This window comes from Falco naumanni, chromosome 1 (genome assembly GCF_017639655.2).
Source record: "Falco naumanni isolate bFalNau1 chromosome 1, bFalNau1.pat, whole genome shotgun sequence".
Classification (NCBI taxonomy): Eukaryota; Metazoa; Chordata; class Aves; order Falconiformes; family Falconidae; genus Falco; species Falco naumanni.
The window spans coordinates 1,986,553-2,004,403 of record NC_054054.1 but is presented as its reverse complement, the minus strand read 5'-3'; the positions used below and the strand labels follow the sequence as shown (position 1 = coordinate 2,004,403).

At 39.5% G+C, this 17,851-nt stretch overlaps 1 protein-coding gene across 1 annotated transcript; it reads left to right on the top strand.

Moving 5' to 3' along the window:
• Positions 1-1,219: 1,219 nt before the first annotated feature.
• LOC121082641 lies at positions 1,220-17,562 on the top strand. Its single transcript, XM_040582316.1, has 9 exons — positions 1,220-1,360; positions 1,766-1,889; positions 2,547-4,030; positions 4,152-5,048; positions 5,281-5,562; positions 8,118-8,134; positions 12,043-12,159; positions 15,054-15,169; positions 17,333-17,562. Exons 1-9 carry the CDS (start codon positions 1,220-1,222, stop codon positions 17,560-17,562), a joined length of 3,408 nt encoding a protein of 1,135 aa, XP_040438250.1.
• The last annotated feature ends 289 nt before the right edge of the window (positions 17,563-17,851 follow it).

Genomic DNA, 17,851 nt, shown 5'->3' with positions numbered 1-17,851 from the left:
AGGTTGTTAACTGGAGCGATGCTATGTTAGATTTCTTTTGGTATTGATTTTGGTTATGGCAATAAGGCATTTGGAATAGACTACCGATTTGAATTTGTCGAACCATAGTGTTTGTGTGAAGTGATGTGTGTGTGATTTTCTCTGAGTGCATGGACGTCCGTGAGAGTGGAATTGAGTGAGAATAAGTGAGAGTGTGGCTGACAGGCGTGAAAAGAGAATTTAAAAGTCAGTTTAAATCCCTTAAGAGTATATTGAAAATGGGTAACACCCAAGGAGGGATACTGAAAAAAGTCCTCTGGGTTGTATACTCGCCCATTGGAAGGATATTGTAGGGAAGGGAAGCACAGAAAGTAAAAAAAAACCCTCATTAAATATTGTAATCAGTGGTGGCCATTGTATAAGTTAGAGGGCGAAGTTAAGTGGCCATTTAATGGAACATTGGATTATAATACTTTGTTACAGCTTATGCTGTTCTTGAGAAGAGAAGGGAAATGGGATGAAGTATCATATGCAGATATGTTTTTCACTCTGCGAAACCATCCGGAGTGGCAAAGGGACTGTGGGATAATACCCCCACAGGACCCTATGGTACTCTCATTGGAGCGAGAAAATAAAGGGGGTAGAAGTAAACTAAAAAGATGCTGTTCTTCCTGCAGCATTGGGCAGAGGTGTACAAAGGCAGACAAAGTTCACCAAGCCCCAGAACAAGACTTAGATGACTTGTTTAAACCTCCCCCCCCGGGCACGGGACAAGGATGTGGATTCAGAAGGAGCTTTTAATCCTCCTGATAGCCCTGTATCTTCCCACACTCGGCAGAAGTCTGCCCTGACTACTTTACAAGCACCCCTCCGAGAGGCGGTGGGGCCAGATGGTGGAACAATGCTAATTAAAGTGCCTTTCTCCACTGCTGATTTGGGAGAGTGGAGAAAGATTGCAAAGGATTATAGAAGTGACCCGATAAGTGTAGCCAGGCATTTCCAATTTATCGTAAAACAACACAATCCCGATTGGAATGATATACAATTATTATTGGAATATTTGACTGAAACTGAAAAACAGCTAGTTCTGAAAACAGCAGGAAATTTGGCCGAAGATCATTATAAAATTACAGGAGGGGATGTTAAGGAATATTTCCCCCTCCAAGACCCAAAGTGGGATGCTAATAGATCGGCACATATGCAAAGATTACAGGAATATCAGGAATGGGTTTCGAAGGGAATGGAGAGAGCAATTCCCAAAACTATAAGCTGGTCAGCTTTATATGCAGTTAAGCAAACTCCTTCTGAGTCCCCATCTGAGTTCCTGGATCGGCTGAGGGATGTGATGCGTCGTAACACACCGCTGGACCCTGGGTCTGAGGTAGGGATCCAGCAATTAGTTTCTTTATTCCTGGGTCAATCTGCAGGGGACATAAGGCGAAAACTTCAAAAGCTGCGTTCTACAGAAGGTAGAAACTTAGAGATATTGTTGGATGAAGCGTGGAGGGTGTTTAGTAATAGAGAAGAAGAATATCGGCGGGGACAAAAGAAATTGATAGCTGCCATTCAAGAAAAAGGGGAACGGAGAGGTGGTAGGCGAGATTTGTCTCGATTGGAAAGGGATCAGTGTGCTATGTGCAGGGGCTTTGGTCATTGGAAAAGGGAATGTCCTAGAAACAGGGAAGGGGGTCGGAAAACCTCAGCGAATGTGAAGATAGCCAATGTAATAGAAGACTGACGGGAACCTGGGGAATCTACCCTAGCGGATCCACTGGTTACAATTAAGCTAGGGGAAAAGCAGCAGCAAGTGAAGTTTTTGATAGATACAGGAGCAACATATTCGGTTTTAAATCAAGCCTTAATTCCTTTAGGAGATGATTACGTTGTAGTACAGGGAGCAACTGGCCAAAGTGAAAAGGCGTATTTTTGCAAACCTTTAAAGTATAAATTGGGAAAGCAATGGGGTATCCACAAGTTCTTATATATGCCCAACTCTCCAAAGGCACTTTTGGGGAGAGATTTGTTGGAACAATTAGGAGCAAAGATCACGTTTGAAAAAGGGGAAATTACTTTGGAGGTAAAGGATCAACAATATACACAGGCATTAAGTCTAGTCCTAACTAGTCTCCCCTCAGAAGGGAAAATCGATGAGGAAATTCTGAACCAAGTGTATCCAGGAGTCTGGGCTACTGATGTGCCTGGAAGAGCGAAAAATGCTCCACCTGTTGAAGTTAAGATAAAGGAAGGTCAACGACCGGTAAGAATTAAACAATATCCTCTAAAGAAAGAGGACAGGGAAGGAATCCGGACAGTGATAGAAAAATTTTTGCAGCTAGGACTATTTAAGGAATGTGAGTCTGAATTCAATACTCCTATATTACCTATTCGGAAGTCCGATGGGTCATATAGGGTGGTTCAAGACTTGCGCGCAGTGAACAGGATTACTGAGGATCTCTACCCAGTCGTGGCAAATCCGTATATCCTACTGACTGCATTGGCACCTGAATTAATCTGGTTTACTGTTCTAGATTTAAAGGATGCTTTCTTTTGCCTCCCTCTCCACGAAGCCAGTCAAAAGTTGTTTGCATTTGAGTGGGAAAATCCTAAAAGTGGTCGAAGGACCCAGCTCACTTGGACGGTGTTGCCGCAAGGGTTTAAGAATAGTCCTACCATTTTCGGCAATCAGCTTGCGAGAGACCTGGAATCCTGGGAAGCCCCGTCCGAGAAAGGAAAATTGTTACAGTATGTGGATGACATTCTGATCGCTACCAACACAGAGGAAGATTGTATGGCATGGACAGTGAGTCTGTTGAATTTCTTAGGGCTTCAAGGATACAGGGTGTCTAGGAAGAAGGCTCAGGTAATGCAGCGTAAAGTGAATTATTTGGGCTATGAAATCAGTGCGGGACAGAGAACTTTGGGGCAGGCCCGCAAAGAGGTGATATGCCAAACTAAAAAACCCCAGATGGTAAAGGAATTGCGAACCTTTCTGGGAATGACAGGGTGGTGTCGATTGTGGATCTACAATTATGGACTGCTTGTTAAACCATTATATGCGCTGACAGCGACTGAGCAGAAACACCTCGAATGGAATAAAGAGGCCGAACAAGCTTTTGAACAACTAAAGAAGGCTCTGATGTCAGCCCCGGCCTTAGGACTCCCGGATGTGGGTAAGCCGTTTCTCCTTTTCTCTCATGAGAAACAGGGCATTGCCCTAGGAATATTGGCACAGGAGCTAGGTCCGTATCGTCGGGCAGTTGGCTACCTCTCTAAACAGTTAGACACGACTGCAAAGGGCTGGCCTGGATGCCTAAGGGCAGTTGCGGCTGTGATACTAAATATACAGGAAGCCCGAAAATTCACCCTGGGCCAGAAAATGACTGTTTTTGTGTCCCATGCAGTGTCGGCAGTATTGGAAGCAAAGGGTGGACACTGGCTATCTCCACAAAGATTCCTGCGATATCAAGCTGTAATAGTGGAACAGGATGATGTGGAAATCGTGGTTACTAACATTGTCAACCCAGCTTCTTTTCTCAGTGGAAACACAGGAGAGCCAGTGCATCATGACTGCCTAGAAACTATTGAAGCGACATACGCAAGTCGCCCAGACTTAAAGGATAGCCCCATAGAAAATGGAGAAAACTGGTTCACAGACGGGAGCAGCTATGTCCTGAATGGCAATCGACACGCAGGATACGCCATCACCACCAGTCAAGAGGTAATAGAGTCAGGACCTTTGCCCATGAACACCTCCGCACAAAAGGCAGAAATAATTGCCCTAACTCGAGCTCTGAAGTTGGCTCAGGGCAAAACTGTAAACATTTACACAGACTCAAAATATGCTTTTGGAGTTGTACACGCACATGGAGCAATTTGGAAAGAAAGAGGTTTATTGAACTCCCAAGGGAAAAATATCAAACATGCAGAAGAAATTCTGAAGTTACTAGAAGCTGTTCAACTCCCTGAGAAAGTGGCAATTATGCATATTAAGGCACACCAGAGAGTGAGCTCAGATTTGGAAAAAGGGAATGAACTGGCGGATAGAGAGGCAAAACAAGTGGCCAAAATGAAAATAAGTGTGGCAGGGGCTTTAATTCCCGATAGGCATATTTCCCTACAAGATAAACCAAAATATACTAAGGAAGATCAGAAACTCATTTCAGACTTAGCAGGGTCATATAATGAGAGAGGGATGGGCTTATACCCCACAGGGAAAATTAATTGTTCCCTCATATTTACTGTGGCATTTAATACGGGAAGAACATAGGAAGAGACATTGGGGAATGGAGGCTCTGTATAAGCATCTGATAAAAGATATTGTAGCTAGAAACTTATATACCACAGTGAGACAGGTGACTCAACAGTGTGAACTTTGCCTCCAAACTAATCCAAAGAATACTCCCAAACTAGAAATGGGCCAGATTGGAAAGGGTAATGGGCCTGGACAGCAATGGCAGGTTGATTTCACAGAACTTCCAAGAAAAGGGGGGTACCGATATTTGCTGGTATTAACTGATACCTTTTCAGGTTGGCCAGAAGCGTTCCCAACCAGAACTGCCAAGGCTCGGGAGGTAACTAAAATACTAATACAAGAAATAATACTGCGTTTTGGGGTTCCAGCAACCATATCCTCTGACAGAGGACCACACTTTGTTTCAAAAATAGTGCAACAAACCAGCCACCATTTAGGTATAGATTGGCAACTTCACACCCCATATCGCCCTCAGTCGAGTGGCCAAGTGGAGAAAATGAACCACTTAATCAAACAGCAAATTGTAAAATTGGGACAAGAAGCAAACTTGCCATGGCCTCAGTCTCTCCCTTTAGCCCTTTTGCGTATACGGACAAGACCGAGGGCAAGGGAAGGACTGAGCCCTTTTGAAATTCTGTATGGACGCCCCTATGGAATACAAAAGGGGACATCAATGCAAATTGGGGATGAAATTATGACTTCCTATATGGTGGCATTGAGCAAACAGCTCAATAAAATTGGAAAACATGTAATTGGGACCCGAGGAAGGGGTCTGGATGGGCCTGTACATGATATTCAACCTGGAGATTATGTATATGTAAAGTCTCTTGCAGAAAAAACCTTGAAACCACAGTGGGAAGGACCATACCAAGTACTCCTCACCTCCTTCACAGCAATCAAAATTAAAGAACAGAATTCCTGGATTCATCATACCCGTGTGAAGAAGTCGCCACAAAAGCTTTGGACATCAGAAATTCAAGGGCCATTAAAGCTCAAGCTAAAAAGATAGGATGTGGGTTAAATTTAACATGATTCTGATAATTTTACAGGTGATAGACACAGCGGCCTGGCGAGAGAACTGGTATGTACAGGCGATTCAAAACATCACCAAAATTTTAAATAAAACAGATTGCTGGATCTGTACCCAAATACCAAGACATGCTGGTTATGAGATACCGTTAATAGGCATCCCACTGCCAGTTTCCCTAATGAACCACCAAGATGGCTCCTTTTGGGGAAATACAATCTGGAGCACAGACCCTCAGGTTAAGTGGAGACGGGGACTAAAAATAACTGTTGAAGAGACCAGCATATTAGGGGATAACTGCCTGGTAAGTTCGGGAAAAGGGCTGTTTATGGGAGAACACCTAAATTGTAACAGAAGTTGTACATTAAATATGACAGGTAGAGATTTGGGATTTTTGAAATTGAACTATACCGGTCTCCCGACCCCACAAGGGACAGGGTGGTATTGGTTGTGTGGCACAACGGCTCATAAAGTCTTGCCCATAGGATGGCGAGGAGCATGCACTCTGGGAGGTCTGGTCCCCAATATTACTATCATTGACGGGTTAATACAACCCCCCATAAGGAAAAAACGAAACGTTGTAAATAACCCCCTCATAAACAGACCAACGAGTTTCCACAGTTTTGCGCGATGGTTCATTCCGTTTTTAGGGGTTAGTGAGTTGGAAAAGGCAATAATAAACATCTCAGCTGTAATAGAAACAGTGGAAAATAGAACAGTTGATGCCCTCCTGGCACTCCAGGAGGAAGTTACTGACTTATCGAAAATAGTATCACAGAATCGTATGGCCTTAGATTTGCTATTAGCCTTTCAAGGAGGGGTATGCACTGTGATCAATGTAGATTGTTGCATGTATGCAGATCAGAGCGGGCGAATCACCGAGGACCTCCAAGAAATAAGGAAACAAGTAAATATTCTACATAAAGTGACACAAGACAACACTTCTTGGAGTTTTTTTTGAATTATGGGAGAAATTGACATCCTGGTTGCCCAATCTAACATGGTTAAAACAATTCTTTGTAATGATCATTGTAATTGTCTTTCTATTTTTAATTATTAGTATAGCTGTCCGTTGTGGATTTTGGTGTTTTAAGGGAACTGGAAATTCCTATAGCGAATGGAAGAGAAATCAACTGCGACAAAAATTAGAATCTAATCAATACTTCGAGTCTGAGTAAAAGAATTTACTAATTTCTTTGAAAAGGGGGGACTGAGAGGGGGGGGGGGTAAGAGATAGGGTAGAGTTTAACAATTGTAATAGTCTGTTTAGCTGTTTAGGGTAAAAGTTGCAAAATTTAAGCTGTTTGCCAAATCTTACACGGTTTGCTTGGGTACTGTGATAAGGTGTACGGGAGTAAAGGGCTTCATGACCATATAAGTCCAGCTTTATGACCGTATAAGTCCAAAGAAAGATTACAACCTTGCAAGAACAAGCCAAAGCTGGTTCTGCGGTTTGGACAAAGAGCAGGACGTTACTGAGCCTGTGCCAGATGTGGGGGTCACGAGGAAGACTCACCTGCCTTCATCCTCAGGACCCCTGACGACCACCACCAGGGGACACTGCGCAAACTCAGTCGGGAGAGAGATATGGAAATGACTTGCAGAACTAATTTTAATACAAAGCGGGGATAGGTAATGCATATGTATAGGCGTATTACATCATATTATGAATATGTAATGAGTTGTCTTATAAAAACAGAGCAAGTTTTCGTATCAGGCGCACACGGTTTTGGCGGGACTACTCCCCCGTGCTGCCCAGCGCTGAATAAACATACCTACTTTACAATCTTACAGATTGTGGAGTCTGTTTTCCGCACGTCAAGGCCTTTAGCCTGATTTTACTTGTAGACAGTAATATAAATATAAATAATAAATATTACTGCTAATATTCCATTCTACAGCACAAGAGTCACAGTTAAATGCATAAAATTCCATCCACGTGTGCAGATGTGAAAAATATGTTCAACAAGTGATTCAACCATTGAACATTTAAGAATATAAGAGAGATGTTAAACTACTAAAATTTGAAATGCTACAATGTTATAATATCATTTAAATTCAGAACAATTTCATTTGACAGCATTCAGATCTGGAGCAGAATATATATTGCAATTATTAAGTGAAACCATTTGCAATTAGAATAGGCTGAAAAAGAGAAGAATTGCCATGTTTAGATATAAGAAAGATAAGGATTTGATTGTAACGGATTTACACAGTTTTGAAAACAAATCCTTTGAGATGTGTTTCTTGTAACACAGTCCTCATTGGCAACAGTCATGCAAGAGCAGTGGTCAGTAAAGCTGGGAGGTGGCAGGACATGGGACTTCACATGGGTGGGGGTAAAAGGCAGGTGTGAAAGGCACAGGGCAAAGCTAGAATGGCTGAGGAAGGTTTCCAGTTTTTCATGTTTGGCTTCCCACATCACGCTTGCCCGCTGATACGCGATGCTAGACTTGTGATACAAAGTATGTGGTAGAAACAGACAAGGAGAGAAGCAAAGATATGCAGGCTTTGGTATTAAAGGACGTGCCAGTGTTAATGTCTGGGGCAAAAATACTTCTCATACCCTTTGCACAACCCCAAAAGGAATAAAAAGAAGCTTTCTTTAGTGTTTAAGACCATAAAGTCAAATAATATGGGATTAGCTGTAGCTCTTCTTGGACCAAAACTAATTTCCTTTAAAAAAACAACAAAAAAAAAAGTTCAACAAAACCCATGTAAAATTCTTCTATTTCAAATTTCAGAATGAGATTGTGTCCTTATGTTCCTGAAATATATTTATCATGGAGAACTGCATCTTTGATTGTGGCAGTTCATATAGTGAAATTACTTATATTTTCATTGTGTTTCTTCTATCAGCTGGAAGTCAGTGAAAGGTAATAAAATCAGGATGGTGGAAGTTAGCAAACAAAATCAGAGGTTATGCCATTCCAGGTGTTTTAAGTGCAACTCATTCCTGAAAGAGGGAAAAAAAAAAAAAAAAAAAAAAGCCCCTGCCATTTGAACCTGGAGGTTGTTAAGCTTCATTGATTCTTTACTATTCCTTGCAAAGGTGCAGCTGGGTGAAAATCAGGACTACAACATCACTTGTGATTGTGAACATGCCAATTACTTTTTCCTGTTTTATTTGGGGGAGTGGGTTGGGGACAGGGGTGTGTGTTGGGGTTTTTTGTGTGTTTTGTTTTTTTTTTCCCTTGCTCATTTTCTTCACTAAGATTTTCAGCTGGCTGTGCTAAAAGACAAACTGGTTTTTGATACTTTGCTACTAGTTAGTACATTTCCATTCAAATAATAAATATATTGACAGCAATAATAACAATAAACTGTTCAGAGTAAGAAATTTATGGAGATGAGCTGTGAGGAAGAAGCAATGGACTAGTCCAGCAGACAATTTTACTCGTCAGCCAGTAAAATGGTGTAAACTGAGGTCAGGCAGTAGTGTACAAAGGCCCAAAATAAAGCTAATACGTTACTTTTGGTACTACAGGAAAAAAGAGTCCGAGCCGTGAAACCAAGAAACTGCCTTTGTCTCAGCACTGGAGGGAAAAACTAAAATCTTTTTCTTTGGACACTGGCTCAGCAGCTGGTGCCTGAGGAAAGACTGCGGAGAACCAGCGGCCAGGAATGAGCCGGCTGCCCTGCGGGCAGCGCCCCGTGTTCGCTGAGCTCTCCTTGTCCGTGCTGAGCTGGGCCTTAGGGGGAAGGGCTGGGGCAGAAAAGGAGTTGCTTTGGGATACTGAACTAAGGGAAGAAAGAAAGAAAGAAAGTGATCTTTATATCCAGAAATGCCTCCTGGGTTTTGTGCCTTCAGTTAAGGGTACAAACTCTTTTCACTCTTTGTTTTATTAAGACTTCATCAAAGACGTACTTCACTAACAGAATCAATTTTCCCAGCTAAGAAAGACAATCCATTAGATCAAAAATACTCAGTTTCTTGGGACAGGAAGCAATGAAACTGGCGTTAGCAGTGAGATCCATTTTTCCAACGAAGCAGACTGTGTGTTCATATTGCTGTCGAATCAATATGCAATAAATAATGGAGATGCTTATAGATATAAAAATAGCCAAAAGAAATTGATAGAAGACCAAAAGGAATTAAAACAAGACTTAAAACCGAGCCAGGAGACTCCACAAAATGAATTAAAGCAACATCTGGAAACTTCCCAAAAAGAATTGACTATGAACTATTGTTAGAAATGATATCTTTGTCTGAGTAACAACTACAAAACTCTGTCTGGTCTGATACAATGGAAGGGAGCCATGAACTGACTGCCCCAGACCAACAGGTTTTCCAGGACTAGAGGAGACCAGGAAAATTTTGTCTAACTGGAAATTTGCGAAGAGAAACGGCACTCAGGTATTTGGGTAGTTAAACAATAGCCTTGAGAAGAAAATTAAAGGGACTGTAGAAGACAACTGTCTGGGTGAGGGGTGGGGTTGGATGAGGTGGTGACTGAGACAGGATGTTTGCAGAAGTTTTTCATCCTGTTTTTACTCAAAAATGCCTGGAGGGGAGAGGTTGGGTTGGCCCAGCTCAGACAGTACAAGCCTTCACCCCTGTAGATTTGAGGGAAAACTCCCTGGGAAGCTTATTTGGCACAGTCCAACATCCTAGTCCAAATGAATAGTTGGGGAGATGAACAGATGAACAACATATGGTCGGAGGCAGGGAGCAGTTGTGAGAGGCACTGTTTGCTCTGAACCCATGGGCACATTTCTGTGTTAGCGACTGGCTGTCTCGTCTATTCCCCCCTCCCCTCCATCAGTTTCTTCTAAACACAATTCTTAAGGACATTTGAATAATTTTGGATAGCAGAAGTAAAAATTCAGGCCGTTCAAGTTACTTGCATGTAGTGAATTGCAGCCAAGCAGCTGTGCTCCAGTCAAAAACGTATGGACCTGATCCAAAGCCTGGTTAAACCCCTCTTCTGCCGGCCGCAATGCCTGCTTTTATCCTTCTTACCAGTTATGAGAGCAGAGCAGGTGTAAAGCCTCACTTCATTCTGCTGAACATGGTTAACGTTTCTTCAGGCTACAACTGTCTCCCTGCACAGGTGCTGCGCAAAGGCTGGATGCTGAGAGCCAACACGGTCTCTGCTCTTCCTTCAGCAGCACGCTGTAGTTTAAAAAGTCAATCCCAAAGGGATTATGAAATTTCTTCCATGAAAAATTGTGTTTCTTTAAGCAGTGCTCAGAATGCTTCCAACATCTTTAGCTGACCCCGGGATGATGAATGAGGTCAGCTTTCTTAAGTCTATGTTACATTATGTTACTGCAGCTCAATAAACACACTTAAAGGAAAATCTTGTTTTCATAATAGAAAAAAATGAAATGCCTTTCTGATATGGCTTGCACCTTTTCAGGTCACCCTGTTCTCTCTGCCGTTTATTGAACTGCATTAGCATCACCTTCAGAGGAAGCAGGTCACCCTTCCTTTTATGTGAAGATTCAAAGTGATGAAGTGAAAAGGGTGGGTGAAGCAAAACCAAAAATTACAATTAGTTTAAGTGCTGCTCTTAGAGCATTCCAGTCAAAATAGAGAACTGGAAGGAAGAAATAAGTGGGAGGAGGAGGGAAGAGTTCTAAGCTAAATGATAAGTTTTGATTTAAGTTTTAGTGCCTAAGCACAAGACAAAGAAACTGGGATATGACTAGTGTGAAACTGTCTCACCCAATATACCTTTTTTATCTAGAAATAATCATAGGTAGGTAGTCTACATGATTGAAATCCATCCTGAAATTTGTTTCTTCCAGAAATATTTAACCTCTCTTCTTAAATGGAAACTTTTAATTAATGAAACTATGATTGTTTTCATCAGGGAATTTGTCTGAGGGAAAAAAAAAAAAAAAAAAAAAAAAAAGTGGCAGAATTATGTCCCCTATGCTGCTTTTCCTATTAAGTGACAATAGTACTAAAGAAGATAACTAGTAAGATCCTCTCGACCTTCCTTTATGAATATGCTTATTTTGACCTGCCCCCTCTTCCTCAGGAAGACCATTGTTTTCAAAATCCTCATTTTGCAAAAAAATCCCTTTCACCTGCGTGGATCATTATTTTCCAAGTCTTTGATGGCTTTGTGAATGCACTGCAACATATAACTTGACCCTATTAAGAGGGAATATGTTTGGAAAGCCATTATTAACGCTTTCTTTTCTGGGGAAAAGATTAATCTTTTTTTTTTTTTTTTTTTCTGATTATATATTTTTTCCTAACTGCTCATTGTAGCATCTCTACTCTTAAATCTATTAACAACATTTGCCTATTTGTCTATTCATACTTGAAATAATGTGTGGAAAAAAAATCATTAAAAAAAAGCCTGTGTAACAATGATCGATTCATGTGACAAAACCAGTATACAAACGAAGACCACAGGCTATGGATCTAGGCAAGACAGTGCAGTTCAATCTACAAGAAGCAGATAAATAAGTATCTTTATACAAAACTGCATTATCATAGCAGATTGATATAATTAGGATGTCTGTGGAACTTCCTCACTTTTTTCTTCTCTCCTCATGATTGTTTTTATGGCAGGCAGCATGTCAGCAGTTCTGTGAGATATGGAGATTCTTTAAGATTCGATCAAGCCGTTTGCATCACGGAGTCCCTCAAAAAGGTGGACTTAAAAAAATGGGAGGGATAGCCACTTTAAAGAGCAAGGAAAATATAAAGAGAGAAGAGGATATTTTAGGTTTTGGGGGGTTGGGTTTTTTTTTTGGTTTTGTGGTGGGTTTTTTTTGTTTTGTTTTTTGTTGTTGTTGGGGTTTTTTGTTTGTTTTTTTTTAGGATGCATAGGGCTGCTCAGCTTCTGAATTGGCTGCCAAAAAGTACAGTCTGGGAGCTGACTGGTAATCATGTTACACATGAAGCTGATAATCAAGTATTTTCATATACTGTTGAAAAGTATGTAAGAAAAATGAAAGGAGTATTCAAAGAGGAAGAAAACACAGTGTGTGGTCAGGTGACTAGAAAATGCTTATTTTTACTTAAACTCTTGTGTTGATTTATTTAAGCATTCAGCTGCAGGATTGTGTCATGTATGCAATAGCAAGAGAGGTTCTATACAGTCAGCCTGATTGTCCATGCTGAATGAAATACAGAAATGAAACATGTCAAATATATTAAAATCTGAACTGGATTTCTAATATATGTAGATTTTTAACAGATATGTAATAGTATGAACAATGTAAAGCTGCACTCTTCTTTATACTGATCCCACTTTAGCTGGGAGAAGAAACATTTTCCCCCTAAGCTGAACGACACCACTTACAACCATGTGATGTTGCCATCATGTCATGGGGTGGAATGCGAAAGGGAGCAAAGGGACTTACCTTTTTCTTTGTCACTATGCATTGTTGGAACATGGCACTGCATGGCAGCCAGCTTGCTGGTGTCAGATTGAGAGTGCAGGAAGCAGGGCTCTGAAGTCAGGGTCTGACAAGAGGAGGGCATGCTCATTTCCCTGATAAATCCATTTCTTGTCCAGAATACACCTGGTGGCTAACCAGCACCTGTTTTCTCTACTGCATAAGAAAGAAAGTTGCCTACTGAGGATGCATGGTAGTCCCTTGATTCAGCAGGGATTAGTCAGAGTCATGATCTATTGTGATTCTAATATCATTTCATTTGATATATTATTATTATTATTATTATTATTATTATTATTATTATTATTATTATTATTATTATTATTATTATTATTATTATTATTATTATTATTATTATTGCTATAATTATTTTATTATTATTTTTCATTATTATCATTTCATCACTATTACGAATATTATTACTATCAATATTATTATCACTATTATCATTACCACTATTATAACTATTATAAATATTATCACTATTATTCATATTCATAATCATAATAGTATTAATATTTATTGGTATTGGTATTAGTATTAGTAGTTTGCTGCACCTTAGACCTTGTCCCATCAAACTCTGCAATACTGGTCCCATTCAAAATTCCCTACAGTTCTCTTCACTACATATCCCGTAGATGGTACACACAGGTGGGTAATTTGTTTGTATCTGATATTGCAAAGGAACTGGAGATTATGCACTGTATTGTGGAATTGTAAAATGGTTAAAGCTCTGGCGTTATAATGGAAAATAATAATAATAAAAAAAAGGAAATAACTGGAAAACATTTTTTTCCTATCACATTAGACACCCAAGGTTTGAGACCACCATTCTAAATAAACTACAAATGCTGGTTATCTGTGATTAAGGACTAGATCTTTATTTATGAGCATTGAGCAAGCTGTCCCTGAAAAGAAACATTAACACTAATTTCATATATTTTGAATTTTCTTTATGATGTACAAAGATACCTAATGAGAACATGATGACAACTCTATCTCAGAGACAGATATGGCAAAATTCATTTATCAGCTTTCCTTCTGCCAAATATAAGGAGGATCATGACATCTTCTTAGAGCTCACAGATCTCAAAAATTAAAGTTGATGAATAAAGGAAATTAAGAAGTCACTATTTTAAAATAGCAATATGCCAGAATTTGATAACAAGGGAAACAGTGTAAGTAGTCAAAATATGGAATTTATTATTTTTTTCCGCTAGAAGTAAGAAAAGCTTTCAGTGAATTTTGTAAACACACTTTTTTTCAGGCTTTTGCTCGTTCTTGAATATTAATGTCTTCATTTTGAAATGTTTCTCCCTCATTTAATTAGGCACTAATATACAGCAATCAGCAAGGCTACTTTTTACACAGCTTCAGGTCTTTCAGGTGTTTAAGTGTGCTTGGGCGAGAGAGTAGTTTCTTCTTGAAGATAATATATTAGGCATGTTTGTGCAGGAATCTCTAAGCTGAGATGTATTTCTAGTTGTGCTGTGCAATAATGGTATATTTAACACTGAAAATAAAGAAGAAGGTGCCTACGTTTCTTCATAACCTTCTTGTAATATTTGGTTGAGGACGATGATAGAAAAATAAAGCTCAGTCATATTAAAAACTGATATAAATATTTTTGATGCAGAGATTAGGAAATACAGTATGCAGTCTTTTAGGGGGGATTATGTGAGGTGTGAAATTTTCAGTGTAAAATGTTGTCATATGAGACCCTTTTTTGTGCCTTTTCTAACATCTCAGATTGTTGGGGTTTTTCCCCTAGAACAGAAAGACTCAAACCCACCCTGCCTCCCTCTGGTTTGTAGTAAGCCCGTGAAAGATTCAGCTTTATACATGCTCAGCTTATTGAACAATAGATTTTCTAACTATTGCTTGCACCAGTTGCTATCCTAGAATGAACTTTCAGAGTTCATTCTAAGCCTAAATCGCTAGATAGAGTCTGTTTTCCTGTACCTGAACTAGAAATATGGTTTTGGATTATTCAGATCCCACAGGTAAGTTTTTTCCAAACCTAGGTCTGTACTGGACAGACGCCTAGAGGTGGCATATTACGTTATAACTTCAGCAGTTTATGGGCAACGTGATTCTAAGACAGACTTCTGAAAAGCAAACTGCTGGGCATGGCAAAACATAGAAACGTTTCTGAGGAATGGGGACTCCAAAGCCCAAACGACACTGCTTTGTTATGTACATGAAGATTTTTGAAGAAAAAAGTGAGGCTCCCAATGTGGGCTTTCAGATTTTTCTTGTATCTTTGTAAATACAAGCAATACGTGTTGGATGAACCCCAGAATTCTGAACCAAACTAGGATACTGTTCCTCCCTCTGTGGGCAGTAATCGTTATTCAGGCTGTGTAAGCAACCAAACGTGACCATAGGTCTCCCTGAATGATTTCTCCTAACCTTTATTTCTACCAACAGATTATCAAGCAGCTTCTTTGACCATCCTACTTGCCAGACAAAGCCTTATACTATGAAGGTTAATACAGCCTTCAACATTTTCAGCAACACAAAAGAAATCCCGAAGAAGTCCAATGGTGAGTATAATTGAACAAACAGAAACTGCCTTTCTCAATCTCGATCTTCAGGTGCAGAGTTGATGGATTCTGTTCCTGTTCCATCTGACATCCCCCTGATGAAGACATTTTTATTTGAAACAGATGCTTGCCTCTCTTTATCTACCTCGTCATGATTGTTTTCACTTTCACATTCATTGCTATCTCTGTCTAACTTGGCCGGGGACTTACAGAGAATTTGTTGTATCGCCACATTTTTTGTATGTATCACCACAGCAGATTCCTGTGTTTGCCTCTCTTTTTCTATTGCTCCTTTTAATTACAGCTACTCCTGCAACAGGCTGTTTATCCTCCATAAAACAGTTAAACTCATTTCTTCTTACTGAATTGTTTATAAAACTGCTAGAAGAAAATTGAGACAGGGTTACTTTTTTTTCTAAAAAGTCAATTAAAATTGTTCAGGAAAATGGAAGACATCTGGGTCCCGTTTGAATTTAATAATAGGGCTCATATGGTAATAAATATCTGCAAGCTTTCATTGCAGATGTAAACGTATGTATGCCACAGAAGTCTGAAATAACTCCAGCACATAACCACAGCAATTGTATGTTTAAACACTGATGATATTAATTGATTTATACCTGTACAATCACCTTAATTACCATTTTTTCATTCCAATTAAGTCAATTCTGGCATTACCTTGTGTCCTAGAAAAACTCGCAAAATTTATCTTTGCTATATAACACTCTGCCAAACTTAATCTTATTTTGGCACTGCCAAATTTCATCTTGTTTCATGACTCAAAGTTTATGACCGATAGCTCTCTGATAGCTTGGACAGTTATGGTCATCTAACAACACTTAAAACAAATTTTACGTTACGGGCATTTATGAATGGTTATCAATGGACGGTTCTTTTTAAAGGCTTGCTAAAAGTACATCTAGGAAGGAGAGAAAAAATGGCACATGGGAGAAATAATTTATTCATTTCACCAGTAAAATTACTTCTTATAATCGCAAATTTGAGATAAGGTTACAGTATCTAAACAGGCTTGTGATAATGCATTTGGTGATAATACTTATCTTGAGGTTCTGCAATGCATATATGACTGTCACAGTATAGCACAGAGTCCACTTCAAGGTATAAGTTGTTTATGTCAGGCTTCAGAAGACCTTGTAAGAGAGCTGAAATTAGCTTGTGTTGTCATCAGTCTTTTCTCATACACAGAATGTGTACGCAATCCCTGGGTTTAGGGCACACATGTCCAAAATGTGTGTTTCCAAAGAGGGGTTCATCAACACTGACACCGCAGGCTAATCAGACTGAAGTATCTTGGGTCTTCCAAGGGATTTAATAGGATCTTGCTTCCAAGGGTACTATGAACACACCCAAATACTTCTTAATAAGGTTCGTCATGAAAAAAAACCAACAGTGTAGTTCTGTCATTAGCATCTGGTTTCTTTTAGCTAGTTTTTAAACTATTGTTAAATTACATGCAAAGATGATGCTTTTTTTCTATTTTATTTATGTGTTTTGATCTTATGTTATAGGCTACTCTTTTGTAAACTGGTATTTTCTCAACTGAAACTGCACCTGTTTTTCTATACAGATGCTCGTAACATTTACAGTTTTACTACTTTGCTTCTCTATCAAGTACTTTAATTTAATTAATGAACTCTTCTTCCTTTCTAAAGGTTTTAGCAAACTTTTGCCAGGTCTCTCACTGTTTTCTTTTCAACACGTTCAAGTATATTCCGAAGGGGTTTAATATTCCTCTGGCCATTACTTCTTCAGCCTGAAGTGAAGGCAATTATTTTGTCCCTGAGGACTGTTTTAAGGTTTTCCTACAACCATTACCAGGGACATCTCTTGATTCTTGCTAATTTGCAGGTATTCTTTTCATTCCTATTTACATGACATGTTTGAAAAGTGATACTCCTAAAAGAAATATGCTAAGCTGCCATGAGCAGCTTGTGCTTTTTGTAATATTTTTGTGATGGGGGAGTGATATGACAGAAACACATTCTTCAGTATATTATAGTGTAGATAAGTTCAACAGAAGAGAAGTCTATTTTCGACTTCATCAAAAAGAGAATATATTTTCTAGTGCAACACTGCTGTCTCTCTAGACATTTGTCAGGCCTTTTATTAGAAGGTGACTGTTCTGAGCTTTTTCACATTCAGTTTTAAGCTCAATTAAAAGCTTCCACCCGTATGCTTTGGAACAGATCAGGCAGGATATTGCAACAGGTAATATCTTAAGTGTTTTGGAGGTGCAGGTGTTTGATGGAGTTGAGGAGGGAGTGGACAGTGATCAGATTCCTCAGCTGCAGGACAGTCAGGGGCTTTCTATATGGGGGAAACATCCTTCTGCTATCCATCTGCAACCATGTGCACAGTGTTTCCTCTTCTGAATCTTTTTTGAATATGGCATGTGTCTGTACCATATAGGATAAATGGGTCCTGAATGCCAAATGCAAATGTGGATTTAGAAACTTAGGAGTATTCTGAATGTACATCCAGAAGAGTAATTTATTTTACTAGACATGCAAATCTAGGTTAGTTTGAACACCTAGGACACGTAATAGAGAACTTGATAGCAGCAGATTTTTGCCTACTGCTGATATATGTATTTATCCATTTGAACAGTTCTAGCAAGGATTTTCAACAAGAAAGGGGAAGAGAGAAGAAAGGGGGAAAATG

Excerpts from the sequence above, each read along its gene's own strand:
- LOC121082641 (XM_040582316.1), top strand. The coding sequence starts at position 1,220 with ATGGAGAGAGCAATTCCCAAAACTATAAGCTGGTCAGCTTTATATGCA. Across the intron at positions 4,031-4,151 it reads AACTGGCGGATAGAGAGGCA|GGTCATATAATGAGAGAGGG; the intron begins AAACAAGTGGCC and ends CAGACTTAGCAG. Across the intron at positions 15,170-17,332 it reads AATCCCGAAGAAGTCCAATG|TTTTAAGCTCAATTAAAAGC; the intron begins GTGAGTATAATT and ends TTTCACATTCAG.